This window comes from Oryctolagus cuniculus, chromosome 8 (assembly GCF_051225735.1).
Source record: "Oryctolagus cuniculus isolate XC-2025 breed Fujian yellow rabbit chromosome 8, ASM5122573v1, whole genome shotgun sequence".
NCBI classification, from domain to species: domain Eukaryota; kingdom Metazoa; phylum Chordata; class Mammalia; order Lagomorpha; family Leporidae; genus Oryctolagus; species Oryctolagus cuniculus.
The window spans coordinates 127,176,532-127,190,652 of record NC_142874.1 but is presented as its reverse complement, the minus strand read 5'-3'; the positions used below and the strand labels follow the sequence as shown (position 1 = coordinate 127,190,652).

General features: G+C 34.8%; 1 protein-coding gene across 1 annotated transcript in view; it reads right to left on the bottom strand.

The window, feature by feature from the left end:
- LOC100344752 (transmembrane protease serine 11C-like) overlaps positions 1-11,827 on the bottom strand; it is a 62,037-nt gene extending 50,210 nt beyond the window's left edge. Inside the window, exons 1-2 of the mRNA XM_089302704.1 lie at positions 11,171-11,827; positions 4,313-4,431 (exon numbers count right to left, since the gene is read on the bottom strand). Coding sequence (XP_089158830.1) covers positions 4,313-4,431; positions 11,171-11,226 — 175 coding nt within the window. The 5' untranslated portion in view covers positions 11,227-11,827. The remainder of the gene's footprint in view (positions 1-4,312; positions 4,432-11,170) is intronic.
- Between the last annotated feature and the right edge of the window lie 2,294 nt (positions 11,828-14,121).

Sequence of the window (14,121 nt, the reverse complement as noted above, 5' to 3'; positions counted from 1 at the left end):
TATGGTATTTTAAAATATATCATTGAATATAGTTCTAAATAATAGTTGTGAAATTAGAGCTGCAAATATAAAGGAAAGAAACCACATTGTGTTTCAGTAGATAATTGTAGCAGGAAATTGTTATACCTTCACTGAGTTTTTCCACGAAGTCCAAGTTCTAAACATGATCTTGGGACACATTTTCAAGAAAGGTTAATACTATTCTAAGCAAAATTATCATTTTCCTTAGTTAAAAAAGTGCTGCAAAGCAGGTTAGAAGTTAGAGTGGTAAATTGAGTACCCCTCTGATTTTCTGTAGCATTTGCAAATTGTCATAATAGAGGATTAAGCTCCTCTCCTTCAAATATAACCCTAAACCTTCAGTGGAACCAAATTAAGTTAATAATGTAGAGTCTCTTTTGTTATTTCATTCTTTTTCCATTTCTAAAAGACTAATATTTTGCAAATAATCCGGGTTATATTATAGGCTAAGGTTAAGAGCACTAGGAAGATTTATAACTTAATTCTTTGTATTCATAAAAACTTACTTTAAAATAATCTAAAAATGTTGTTCAAAGAAATGAATTTATGTTGTCTTTTAAAAAAGACCCCAATTCTCCCATGAGGAATGTAATTTTCATTCTTATTTTTCATACATTATTTTCTTTTCTTTGCTCTCATACATATATATGTGATCTTAGAATTAACTGATAACAGCAGTATCCCTGTGCACTTGTCTCAGACATCCAGATCTTTCTTATGGATGGTATGTACTCAAAACTGGCTTCTGGTGGCAGCCAATCACTATATTTGTTTTAGAAAAAGATCACCTTGAACATCCTTGGGATGATCCTTAGCTTTTATTACCTAGATTTAAGACTAACTGAGGACTGGGCATTTGATGCAGCAGTTGAATCACCAATTGGGAGGCCTACATTCTATATTGAAGTGCCAGATTTGAGTCCCAGATCCTCTGCTTCTGATCCAGCCTCCTGTAAATACACACTTTGTAAGGCAACAGGTGATGGCTCAAGTACCTGGGTCCCTGAGACCTGGAGTGAGTTCCTGATTCCTGTGTTCTGCCTGACCCAGTCCTGGCTGTTGCTAGCACTTAGACAGTGAACCAGCAAATAGGAGATCTCCATCTGTACATCTGTCTGTCTTTCAAATAGAATGAAAATAAATTATATATTTTTAAAAGACTTGCTGAGATTAGTTCTCCAGGCAGGTTCTCCCAAATGTTCTCTGAAGAGTAAAAGAGATGTAAAAGAGATGACTTCCAGAGTCTATTAGAGTTAACATCAAACTTAGCATCTGTAGAGATATCTAGAAGGAGTAACTCACACATTTATTGTTTTAGCCTTTGGTTAAGAAATAGGAAGACAACGAAAATAAGTGAATCTGAGAAGGTATAATTTTTGCCCACATTATGAGATTTTCCCTTTCATTTCCTATCTTTTGAAAGCAAAATTGTTATTTGAAGCACTAAGAGTTTCCATTTGTAATTAGCATAGAAATATTTGGAAACATCGTCCCCCCCAGAAAGTGAGAAAGTATCAGTAAGAAAGATTAACTTTTTCTATGTAGATCCAAAGACTTTCCTGGCATTCTCATTGTCAATTTTTTTTTTTTTTTACCAATTCCTCACAACCTAACATACTTCAATCTGATTTTCACATCCTGTGTCAGAAACTATGGGTTATTTCTAGATTATTCTCTTGTGATGGTAGAATTTGTTATTCTTAACTGCGAAGATGCTATCCCAATAGGAAAACTACATTTTCCAGACTCTGTTCCATGTAGGAGCAACCTAATGCATCTAAGTTAAGAAAAATGCAATGAAAGGAAGAGATGTTTTCTTATTGAGAGAAGACATGCTTCTTTCTTTCTTGTTCTGTCTTCCATCTGGCTAGAATGTGGGTATGATGAGCCATAATGACATAACTGCCTTGGACATTGAGATGACCTTGGCAGTGTGGATTGTGCATAGTAAAGTAACAAGATAAAGGAGCCTGCCACCTGATTTTGAGTGGCCCATGAACAGAATGATTTATACATTTTGAAGGATTGAAAAAGTCAAAAGAAGAATAATATCTAGTGAAATAAAATCATATGATCTAGATGGTGTGACTTTTTAGTGTAAGGACTAATACAACATATGAGAAACTGTCCTCTGTTACTACTATATCCCATTGTAGCACCTTAGTACCTTAGTAGTTGCCCATTGAATGCTTGTTAAGTTGAATTTATGTACAGTTTCAGATACGTTTAATCTTTCCCACATTCTATTATTTATTTACAGCGTGCTTATTATCTCCCTTAAGAAGCTAAGCAAATAGAAAACACATAATTTTCATGGAGGGTCATGTGAATCAGAGAAAGGCAAATATTTATCGCTTGAGTGAACACTTCTTATTAATAATTTCATGAGCATAAACTGAGTGTGACTCTTGATTTGGCAGTGGTAACAGTGGGCATTGCAATCTACCCAGGGGTCATGTTTGCACAATCAGTCCATGTCCAGGGAAGATTGCATCTTCACTCTACTGTGCACAACCCTTTCATTTCCCTCTGTATCATTTTGTTTCTATTTATAAGCTGAAATGAATGTTTACTTAGCTAGACAGATTCTTTTCTAAATGAGATCAGAAAAACTTTTAAAGTTTACTTATTTGAAAGGTAGAGTGATGAAGAGAGAGAGAGAATCTGAGAGAGGGAGAGAGGGCACTTTCATTTTCTGGCCAGGGCTGGTCAGGCCAAAATCAGGTACCAGGAATTCCATGTGGGTTTCCCATGTGGGTTATAAGAACCAAAGTACCATTTCCCTGGCCTCCCAGGATCATTAGCAGGAAGTTGTGTTTGAAGAGGAGTAGCTGGATCTCTATTTCAGTATGTGGGTGTCCCAAGTGCTGGCTCAACATGCTGCACCACAACACCTGGCCTTTCACGTACTTTTTGAAGTATCCTATATACACCAACATTGTTCTTATAGATTTAATAAGCAGTCACTCTTGTATGTGTATGTATTGCTGAATTTCAAACACAGTCATTTGTAATTAATTAAATATAAATTAATTTTAAAACATCACTAAATTTACATTACTTGTTTCTCCTTATATATCTTCTTACTTTCCAAACTACCTATTCTCTTGTCAGAATGCAAGAAAAAATTCTTCTAAAAATGTCCTTATCCTTGAAAAGGTTAGGAAAGAGTGGGTTAAAGAAAATAATAAGAGGACTCAGAAACGTTGGTAAAAAATGCTACTTTTAAGAAAACTTAAATACAATGATTCCATAACTTTTTTTCTGTTCATGGAAAATATACAGAAAAATCTGTATAGTCAGATTTTTTCCTTTTACCCCTCAATACAAGGGAATATTTTACTTTCCAAGGAGAATTTTTTTTTTTTTTTTTGACAGGCAGAGTGGACAGTGAGAGAGAGAGACAGAGAGAAAGGTCTTCCTTTGCTGTTGGTTCATCCTCCAATGGCCGCCGCGGCCGGCGCACTGTGGCTGGCGCACCGCGCTGATCCTATGGCAGGAGCCAGGTGCTTCTCCTGGTCTCCCATGGGGTGCAGGGCCCAAGGACTTGGGCCATCCTCCACTGCACTCCCGGGCCACAGCAGAGAGCTGGCCTGGAAGAGGGGCAACCTGGACAGAATCCGGCGCCCCGACCAGGACTAGAACCCGGTGTGCCGGCGCCGCAAGGCGGAGGATTAGCCTAGTGAGCCATGGCGCCGGCCTCCAAGGGGAATTTTTATGAGAAGAAAATATTGTATAGATGAAAATACCAGACATTGGAATAAGAAATATTAGATTAGAATAACAGATTGTAGGCTTTCCTATTTGTTATTCTCTGATTATCAATCCAGGGGGCTTTAAGTTAAGCAAAAATAGAAACTGTGACTACCTTATTTATCAGTGTATTCCCAGCACTTTTTATCCCAAGAAGATAAAAAGGACGTATCCCAAGTCTCTAATTTTAGTTTTCCCTAAGCTAAAAGTCACTAAAGGACAAAGTCTGCAGACAAGAACACTTTTGGAGGTAATGGATATGTTTAGTACCTTATTTGTGGTGATTTATAGGTGTTTATATTTATTAAAATTCATCAAACTGTGCACATTAAGTATGTACTTTTTGTATATTAATTATACCAGCAAATCTTTAAAAACTAGTAAAATCTGCAGTAAATACTAGTAACTGTTCTGATTTTCCTCTTCCAAACAATTTCATCTGTGTTTTTTCCTTCCTTCTCTATCAAAATTCCTAATTTTCTAAATATAGAATCAATAAATCCATGTGACCTGAAAGGCAGACTTAATCAACACTTACCATATGCAACAAAATAGACAACAAGTCCAATGACTACTGCAACAATCACCATCATTAAGATACCCACGGTAATCTTGCCACACCTTGTGAGTTTCATTTTTGTTTTTGACTCCATTCTTCTGAGCAAAAAGGATATGAAAGCAAGTATTAATATGAGCTTGATATAGGACACTCAGAAATAAATATGAATTTGATGTTAGTGTAAAAGTATATTATTGTACATTGATTTTGGATTCAATGGACTGCTGAACTTGGAAAACAGCTTAGAATTAATGAATATAGTATTTGAATGCTTATTTCTCATTACCTATGAATAATAATTATAATAGAAAATTCAATATTTATTTATCCAAGAAATATTTGTAGATGTCCTACTATGTTCTAGGCACTGTTGTGGGAGCAAAGATTTCTTTCCTTATGGAGTTTGTAGTCTACAAAATGGAGATAGCAAACAAAAAATAATAAATAAAATATATGACTCATAAAAAGGTATTATGTGCTGTAGAAAATAAAATAGAGCTAAGCAAAGCAAATCAGAAATGTGTATCTATGTGAGAGAGAGAAAGAGAGGGAAAGAGAAAGAGAAAAAGACAGTGACAAGATGCAATATCAGAGCCAGTGTTGTGGTACAGTGGATTAAGCTATCACTTGTAAGGCTGGTTTGAGTACCAGCTGCTCTGCTTCTAATCCAGGATCCTGTTAATATGCCTGGGAAATCAGCCAGAAGATGGCTCAAGTACCTAGGCCCCTGCCTCCCATGTGGGAGACCAGGATAGAGTTCCTTGCTCTTGGTTTTATTCTGGCCCAGACCTATCTGCTGTGGCCATGTGAGGAGTGAACCAGCAAGATGTGTCTCTCACTCTCTATTTCCCTCTGCATACTCTGTCTTTCAAATAAATAAGTAAACATAAAAACAAATATGTGATATTAAATAGAGTGACAGAAAAAAATAGAGGAGTAGAGTGGGTAAAATCTGAGCAGAGTTGAAACATGTAATAGGGTTTTCCATACATATATATGGGATATCCCAGGCAGAGGGAATTACTCAGGTAATGGAGTACTAGGAATGTTAGGTAGTATGGTTAAAGCAGTGAAGGAGAGAAAAAGTAGTTAATAAAGTAAGTCTGAGAGGTACCATGGTCCAGAACTTGTAGGGCCTTCTGGGGTCATGATGATAATTTTGGCTTTTCTGAGTGATATAGGAGCAATGGAGGGTTTGAGCAAAGGACTGTGATGATAATCTAATATCATATGAGATCCTTCTTGGTACTTTGTAGAATAAACTGTAGAGGCAAAAGTGGAAGCAGAGTGATTAGATAGGAAATGATTACAATAAACCAAACAGGAAGATGATGTTGACTTGGACCAAAGCAGTAAAGGAAGAGGAAAGGAAAAGGAAAAGGAAAAGGAAAAGGAAAAGGAAATGGCTATATTTTGAATATAGTGTTGTTAGTTTCCTGAAGGATCTGTGTGGAATGCAGGTGGAAAAGATTATTGAAAAAACAGTTTCTAGCCCTTTAGTTTGACAATTCGAAAGATGGAATTATCATTAGCTGAGATGCAAAGGCTAGTGATAGAGTAGGTTAGAGGGACCCGTATAAATTCAGTTTTATTTATTTTGTGTTTGGTATGTTCACTAGGAATGCAAGTGGAGATGCAGTTTGGGTATTGAAGTTTGGAGTCTAGGATGGAAGTCTCGGCTGGCAATATAAATTTGGTATTCATGAATATGCAGATGGGGCTCTGGGACTACTTGAGAAAGTAGCAAAGGGATATGTGTATTGAGAGGACCAACATGTGATCACTGGGGAACTCCCTCATTAAGAGATTAAGGGGATGAGAAAAATATAGTAAAAAGTACTGAGAGGAAAGGAGCAGTGAGGTTGGATGGAGCTCAGATAATGTGACATCCTGGAAGCCAAGAGAAATGAATAAAGAACAAGGAAGGGGATCGATTAACTTTGCCAGATACTGCTGATAGCTCAAATATAATAGGTAAATGAGGACTGAGAATTGACTCTTGGATTAGCATTATAGAGATAATTAGTGAGCTTGGTGAATAAACTTTAGGAGTAGAAAGGCAAAGAATTCCTTGGAGATGATTTAAAAGAAAATATAATTACAAGAAGTGGAGACTGTCATTACTCTTACAAAGAGTTTGTTGAAAAGAGCGGTGGCTGGGATGGGGGGGGAGGGGGGACCATTTTTCTGAAGTATTTTAAAGTAGTTATAGTAAAGAAACTGAATTATGAAATTCATCCCTAAATACTTACATTTCATCTTTGCATGAGCATTTTTAGGATCATTATTATACCTAATGGACTTAGTAGTAATTTTATACTCTTCTGTAACACCAAGGTCACATTAATATATCTCTACATGGCCTCAAGACATCTTTTATATTTTTTGTTTGAACATGATAAAAAAAAACCCTCTACATTACATTTGATTTTCTTATTTCTTAGTCTATAACAGCTTCCTCATTCCACCATTTTTTTTTTATGATGTTGACTTGTTGAACATACTTAGTTGTCCTACAGAATGTCCTACCTAAAAGAAAAAGCTTGTTTGGGTATTTTTGTTTCTTTTTTTTTTAAAGTTAAAGCATTAATTAAACATTTCATTTGGAAACATTGATAAATTCAGATGCAGCTGTAATGTAGAGGCAGATGCATCTCAACAGAGAGATGTCTTGTGTTCTTGACACAGTTTGCCCAATGGTAACAGTTTTCAAAGCTATAGTATAATATCACCACTGAGATATTTACACAGGTGAAACCAAAATACTGACCATTTCCGTCACCACAAGAGCCCCTTACATTGCCTTTTTATAGCCTGTTTCCTGCTCCCTTGCCTATGTTACCCCTGACAACCACTAATGTGTTATCCCTTTCTATAATTTTTTCATTTCAAGGATGCTATGTAAACAGAATCAGACAATCTGCAACCTTTTGGAATCTGTTCTTCTCCCAGCTCTAGAGGTTAATTTATCACCAGAGTTTTGTGGGGTTGAGGCATTAAATGTTATTTACAGCTTGGTACCAGTAGTTGGACAGAGAGAAATTAATAATATTAAAACTTTTAGATTAAATTGTTACATTATTTGTGGATTGAGAGGCAACTTTATTCCAGTGTATTTATGCTTCAAGATTGGAAAATAATGTTTTAGTTCATTATATAGAGATGGTGAGGGGCTGTTTCTTTAGAAGTTAGGTAATTGAGCAATGCGAAAGGCATTTTGTTAGGCAAAGGGAGTACAGTGATGAACAATATTAGTAAGAAATGTAAAATGCAAGAATTGTAAAAAATTAACTTTGTTTTATATGCTGTATTATATTTGTTATCTTGCCAGTGTTGTCATAACAAAGCACCATAGACTGACTTCTACAACAGAAATTTATTCTCTTAAAGTTCAGAAGGTTAGAGGCCTCTGTCCTTTTCTTGGAGATAGCCATCTTCTCCCTGTGTCTTTACATGGTCTTCTCTCTGTACATATCTGTGTCCTAATTTCATTTTATGAGGACAATGGCCATATTGGATTAGGGTTTAACCTGATAATCTCATTTTAATTGAATCTGCTTACCCATCTCTAAATACAACCACATTCTGAGGTACTGGGGGTTAGAACTTCAACAACATGTGAATTTTGGGGGAGCACAATACAGCTAATAATATGCTTATTTGTAGGTTTTATTTATAATAATATACTATAAATATATTTTTATATTTTAGGTACTATATATTCATATATTGACTCCAAATACACTTATATTTATGTATATGTATATATGTGCATCTAAGATATTTATGATGTATACAAAGAAAAATTAACATACCTTGAAATGACTGTACTAAGTATCAGTTAGTTTGAAGTACTGATATTAAAACCTATATTAGTTTGATTTTCATTTGCAAAAAAATGAAAAAAAATTTTTTGGTTTGCAGTTATTCCCTGAACAGATGAAATTATCTGAACAAATACTATTAACTAGATCTCTAATGCAAGTGTAATTTCCAAGTCTTTATCATTTTAGAAACTTCGTTGTATTTTGCAAAAATGCTCTGACCACTGGAAAAATTTTGTTCAAATTATGTTGGCACATTGAGAAACCTGGATTGACTTCTAGGCTATTGGCTTCAGCCTGGCCTATCCTTGCCTGTTACAGACATTTGGGGAGTGAACCAGAAGATGTAACATCTCTGTCTCTGTGATCCTGCCTTTCCAATAAAAAAGAAAAGTAAAAATAAATAAAATCAAAAATTAGTATGTCAAGATTTCTGTGGATATTTCCATATTTGTGAACATCTTTTGGTCTTAATAAAAAAACCTAAAAGAAGTCTCACTATATAGTGTTAGAGGAAAGGTTTTTCAATCTGATCAATCACTTATTTAGTCTAGAATAGTGCTTGAAATTTTTGTAAAAAGAATTAACTAAATGATATGCTAAACCTTGGAAAGTTAATTTCCTAGAGCTGAATACCTGTTGTAAGACATTCTTCTTCATACTGATAGATGCGTGCATATGTTGACGTATTTTACTCAACATGGTTGCCATGGGACAAGCCCCCATGGAAATGTGATAAATGAGTAGGAAGTTTGATGTGGCAAATATTTGGTATATATTTTCCTATTCTTCTCAATCATGTATTTCTTGAGCCATCTAAAAATTGCTTCTTTTGTAGATAAAAAAATGGAACATTGACAATGTTACAATAATCCAATCTGTGGGCACACAAAAATCATTCATTTGTTGTTTCTCCTTCTGAATTGTCTACAAGGGATATAAAAGCATTTCTTGTATACAAGAATTTGAGTAACAGGGAACCTTATTTGACATCAAATCTCCCTCCAACATAAATTTCCTAGAGTGAGAGACCCATAGCCATTTGCAGCTGAAGTGAATTTTGCAAATCTTCCATTCTGGTTTCCTAATTTTAAAGAGGGAAAAACTGTAGGAGAATATTTTCTCTTCAGGACATTTCAAATCTAAAGAAGATTAGAACTATAGGTAGAGATTTTTCTCTGGTTGTGATAAGTAAATGCGCATTTGGCATTATGGCTAAAGATCAGAACTTTTAGTTTTTAATCTGTATAAGGAAAATTATTCATATTAGGTAGCTTCTTAACTCAGAATTCTCACTTATTCTATAGTCCAAATCTAAGATCACTAAATGACCTGTCTAGCTTGATTCACAAATATGAAGTTATAATTAATGAATAAAAATTAGTTCTAAAGGCCAATGATCTATTTCTGGTCTCTCCTGCATTTTCTAAGACTCAGATGTTTTTCACAAACTGCTTTACTAGTTTGGAAGTAATGACCCAATGTGTGGTGGGGTGGTGGTGGTAGTAGTGGTGTGTGTGTGTTCTAAAATTCAAAAGGAAAATTCAACTTTGTCAACATTCAGATTCTTTATTTTAAAGCATTCCCGAAAAGCAATGTCAGACACATGAAATCTATTTTTCCAAAATGTTAGTATTTGGTGATAAGATAAACTACTTAACATTCAACAGAAACTGGATCAAGGATGGATATTGAAGTGCATAACAGAAAAACCTGCATTGTTTTTGGCAGCATGTCTTAATTTGTCATATGACATTTATTTATTCACCAGGTATATTCTGAAGGAATTCAGGTATAATATAGATAAGGTTGTAATGACATAAGTAATTACTTAGGGATTTCAGAAACAGTGGCTTACTGGTGAATGTGCTTAAAAATAATTCCTTGAAAGGATTAAAGCTGCTTGTCTGCACATTGTTCCTAATGTAGTTTTTTGGAACATGAGGAGCTGAGCAACTTGATGTGGAATACATAGAATATATTACTTAGAAGGTGTGATGAAACAGTTTAGCTATATTTTTATTGATTAAATAAAAAATTAACAGTGACTTTATTTTATGGAAAAGATTTCCATCTTTCTGTTACAGCTAATTACACTAAATATTAATATGAATGTGTAAAATGATGTTTTTTATGCTATTTATTTGGAAACTTTACTGTTCCCAATGGTCTGCTGGTCATTTAGAATGTAAATGATGGGAAAATATATAAACAAAAATTATCTGCAAATTTTATTAAAGTTTGAGTTAGTCTTAATGCATGCATTTTGTTGGAATGTCAGGAACGACTACATTGTGGATGTGAACATTTATCTTTGTATTAATTTGATTAGCTTATGAATCAAAATGTAAGAAATATTTGTTCATTGCTGTGTGCCGTGGAACCAGTCAGCACATTTCTTTCACTTTCAATCTGATTGCTTTCTAAGCATGTGGCATTGCTAATGGGAAGGAACACAATCCCCTCTGGTTGCTGTTTTTGTTTTTAAGTCAAATGTTCTATCATACCACTAAGAATGTATACCAGTGAGGCATTGCTGTGTTCCAGTTTTAAAAACTAATACCCAAGCTTTGTTCTACCACTTCCCACAGTTAAAATAGCATAAAGTGAGCATAAATATCAGTGTCTCTGTGTCAACATACATCACTAGAAATAGGTGAGTGCAAATATCTTATCCTTTCAATTTTCATAGTGAAACTATCTTTAAAAATAAAATCCTCTGGACATCTTCAGATTCCGTCAGTTATTTGCATCCTTCTCTGGTGTGAACTAAGGTGATTGCAAGATTTTTCACAAAAATTAATAATCAAAACAGAACCTAACAATGAAAATTTATCCATATTAATCATTTTTGTTTTTACTTTCATTCCTATTTTTATGAAAAATTGAGGAAGCGCATCATTTTTAAGAACCTTAAAACCCAAATTAAATTACTTTAGTGAATTAGGTCCCTTTAGAACATTCACCCGAGGAGTAAGGGCAAGCCTTTTTCCTCCCACTCCCTCAGACCCACCTGCTCTGCAGAGATGTCCATGGCTCCTCTCTCTGTGGAGGTTGTTCATGTGTCATCTTCCTTCCAAATGCTAGGCAGCACAGTCATTCTCCACCTATTTAGCTTACAAGATTCTGTGACTTTTATGTGTTTTATGATAATGGTATAATGATAATACTTAGGACTTACACAACTTTTCATCTTCAAAGTGCTTTCCAAACATTTACTAATTAATTTTAAAACATAAGTAAAATATGAGTTGCATAAATGTTGCTCCATAAAAAAAAAAAAAACTCAGCTTTTGTGACTGATGAAGTAGTGGGGCCACCTATTTGAGAAGGACGATAAGCCTTTCCTTGGTTTTGCATTTCTGTTTATTGAAGACTAGCAAGTGACTGCTCTTCTTGCTCACTAGAATCCACTCCCAAAGATTATGCCAATTTCTTTTTTGCTCTTCAATGAACAGCCAGTGGCTCTCTAAGACCTAACCCTCCATTAGGCTCTAAATGCTTTCCAACTTATAACTCTTTTGCTTTCTTCTTCTGTATATCATGCTTTTAGAAATTCTTCCCTAAAATTTTTACTGCAGCCCTAATATTAGTGCTTATTAAAAATGTTTGATTCTCTGAAATTCACAGGTGTTAATTTTTAATAAAAAATATGAGTTTAACCAGTAATTTTCCAAAGTTTTGGACAGCATTCTGGTTTTTGATTAGTGTGCGGACAAGATAGCACACACCTGAATGTTTAGCCATCTGGAAGAAAAAGAATTTGCCAGAGGCCAGCTTCTATGTTAAAGGATAACCCAGTTATTAGGCTGTGAGAGAAGGCTTCTTTGGGTAACAGTCTTTGTTTCGAATCTCAAACTCATAGTAGTATCAAGAAGAATTACTGTCTTGCCTATGCTACCTCCCTTTTTCCAAAAACTTGTATAAGGAAAGATAATCAGAAAAATCATATTTATATTATGACAAAAAGGACCATAATGACAGCTCTTATATCATTTATTAATGGGACTCTGACCAGATATATCTACATCCCTTTAAGACCTTAATGTTAGTTATATTTTTCTGAGCACATCAGTCACAATATTTTGTACACATGTTCAGAATATCTAGAGTATTCTTCTGACCCTCATTTGTCTATGTAAATCCTATTCATCCTTCTAGATTATCCTAATCCTTCTTTCTCTAAGTGGGCTTTTCAAAATATATGACTTTCTCACCTGAATCTCAGAAACCCTAATAAACTCACACAATCTTGCAACAAAATATACACAGGACTTAGGGCATATATTAGACCAGGGACCAGATGAGAAACTTCCTGAATTAATGTCTTAGAATATCAAATTATTCTTACCTTTGAATATCAAAGATCCTGATTCAGGCTCCCTTTTTTCCCTTCATTGATTAGAAAATATGTGCTGTACATCTGTGGCATCAGCATTAAAATAACATTTTAAGATACTTACAATCTCATTATGAAGGCAATCAAATAAGCTGGAAAGTAAAACATATGAAAACACCAGATGGAGCATCCACGGGGCACTATCTGAACACACAAATGAAACCTAATCTTGCTGCTGTGGGAGAGGCCATGGAAAAGTACTCGGAGCATATTTTATCTAATCAATGATCTGAAGGATGAATGGGAATATAATACTTAGAAAGGTAAAGGTAATGAATCAACCTAGTAAAAAGCAAGAAGGAGCATTCCAATTTGAGGTGACTGAAAAGTACACTAAGATAATTTGACTACAGTGTAGAAGTGTGGGAGTGTGTGTGTGTGTGTGTGTGTGTGTATGTGTGATTTGTGTATGACAGAGGTGGAAGATGTTGATGGGAGATGAGGTGAGAGAAATCAGAAGCATCCAGATACTGTAAGGATTAATAAGCTATTTCAGGAGTTTGGATTTGATTTCAAAGCAATGAATTGACAGTGAAGGGTTTGAATGTGATAGATTGACATTTTGTTAAAATAACTTTGATCTGTTATGTTGAGAGGAGTCTAGAATATGGAAAAACTAGAGTGGGCAATAGACAGCTAGAATGTCATTTCAGATATTTAAGTGTAAGTGTTTTGAACTGTGGCAGTGAGCTGGAGAAAGATCAACTTGATAGGACTTAATGATTGGTTGGATGTGGGAGGAGTGGAGGAATCAAGAACAACACTGATGAATGATCTCATGGAAGGGCAGTTGTGATGAAGGCCTCTGTGATGTCCTGGTGTATAATAAGGTGCAAACAGTGAGCTGCATGGTAATTCCATGGTCGTGTCCTGGTGTGTGAAATCTGTGGATCAAGTACCGGATATGGAATCTCATGGACTTACTTAGTACAACTTTTATTTTGGCTCTGCTGGAGTCAATTAATAAAAAATTTAAAGGAAATGAAACATTTTTGTATGAGTAGCTAATATAATAGGATCCAATCAAGATCAAAGTAAAACTAATAAGTTAGATTATTAGATTCTGGGAAAATAATGAATGATAGGATACTGCATTTTATGTATCTCATTAATATGCTAAGTAGATGTTTTTGTGTTAAAGTTAAAGCACAATGTGAGTACAGAATAAAAAACTTACTGTTTTTCAGAAGTACAGTTAATTAATGATCCAACGGTGTGAGGCTGCTGCTTTAGCAGTTCATAAAATGCCTTCCTTCAATGATAGAGATATGTTCTAAGTCTCAGGAAGTAGTAATATTTCTATTATTTTCCATGGTGATTGGATCACATATATAGTACCGTAGGCATTCTGATATGCCTATGTTTTCAGGACAGAACCAGAGGAGAAAATCTGAAATCACGGTGTAGCTGGAAATCATAAATTGAGCACTTGAAGGAACTGGAAATGTTCTCTTACAGGACAGAGATTAAAGGGAGACATAATAGCGGAGATAAAATACGAAGGAACTTTAAGAAATTTGTGGAAAAATGGAATTAAAATATGTTTATTCTGGTGCAAAAAATTT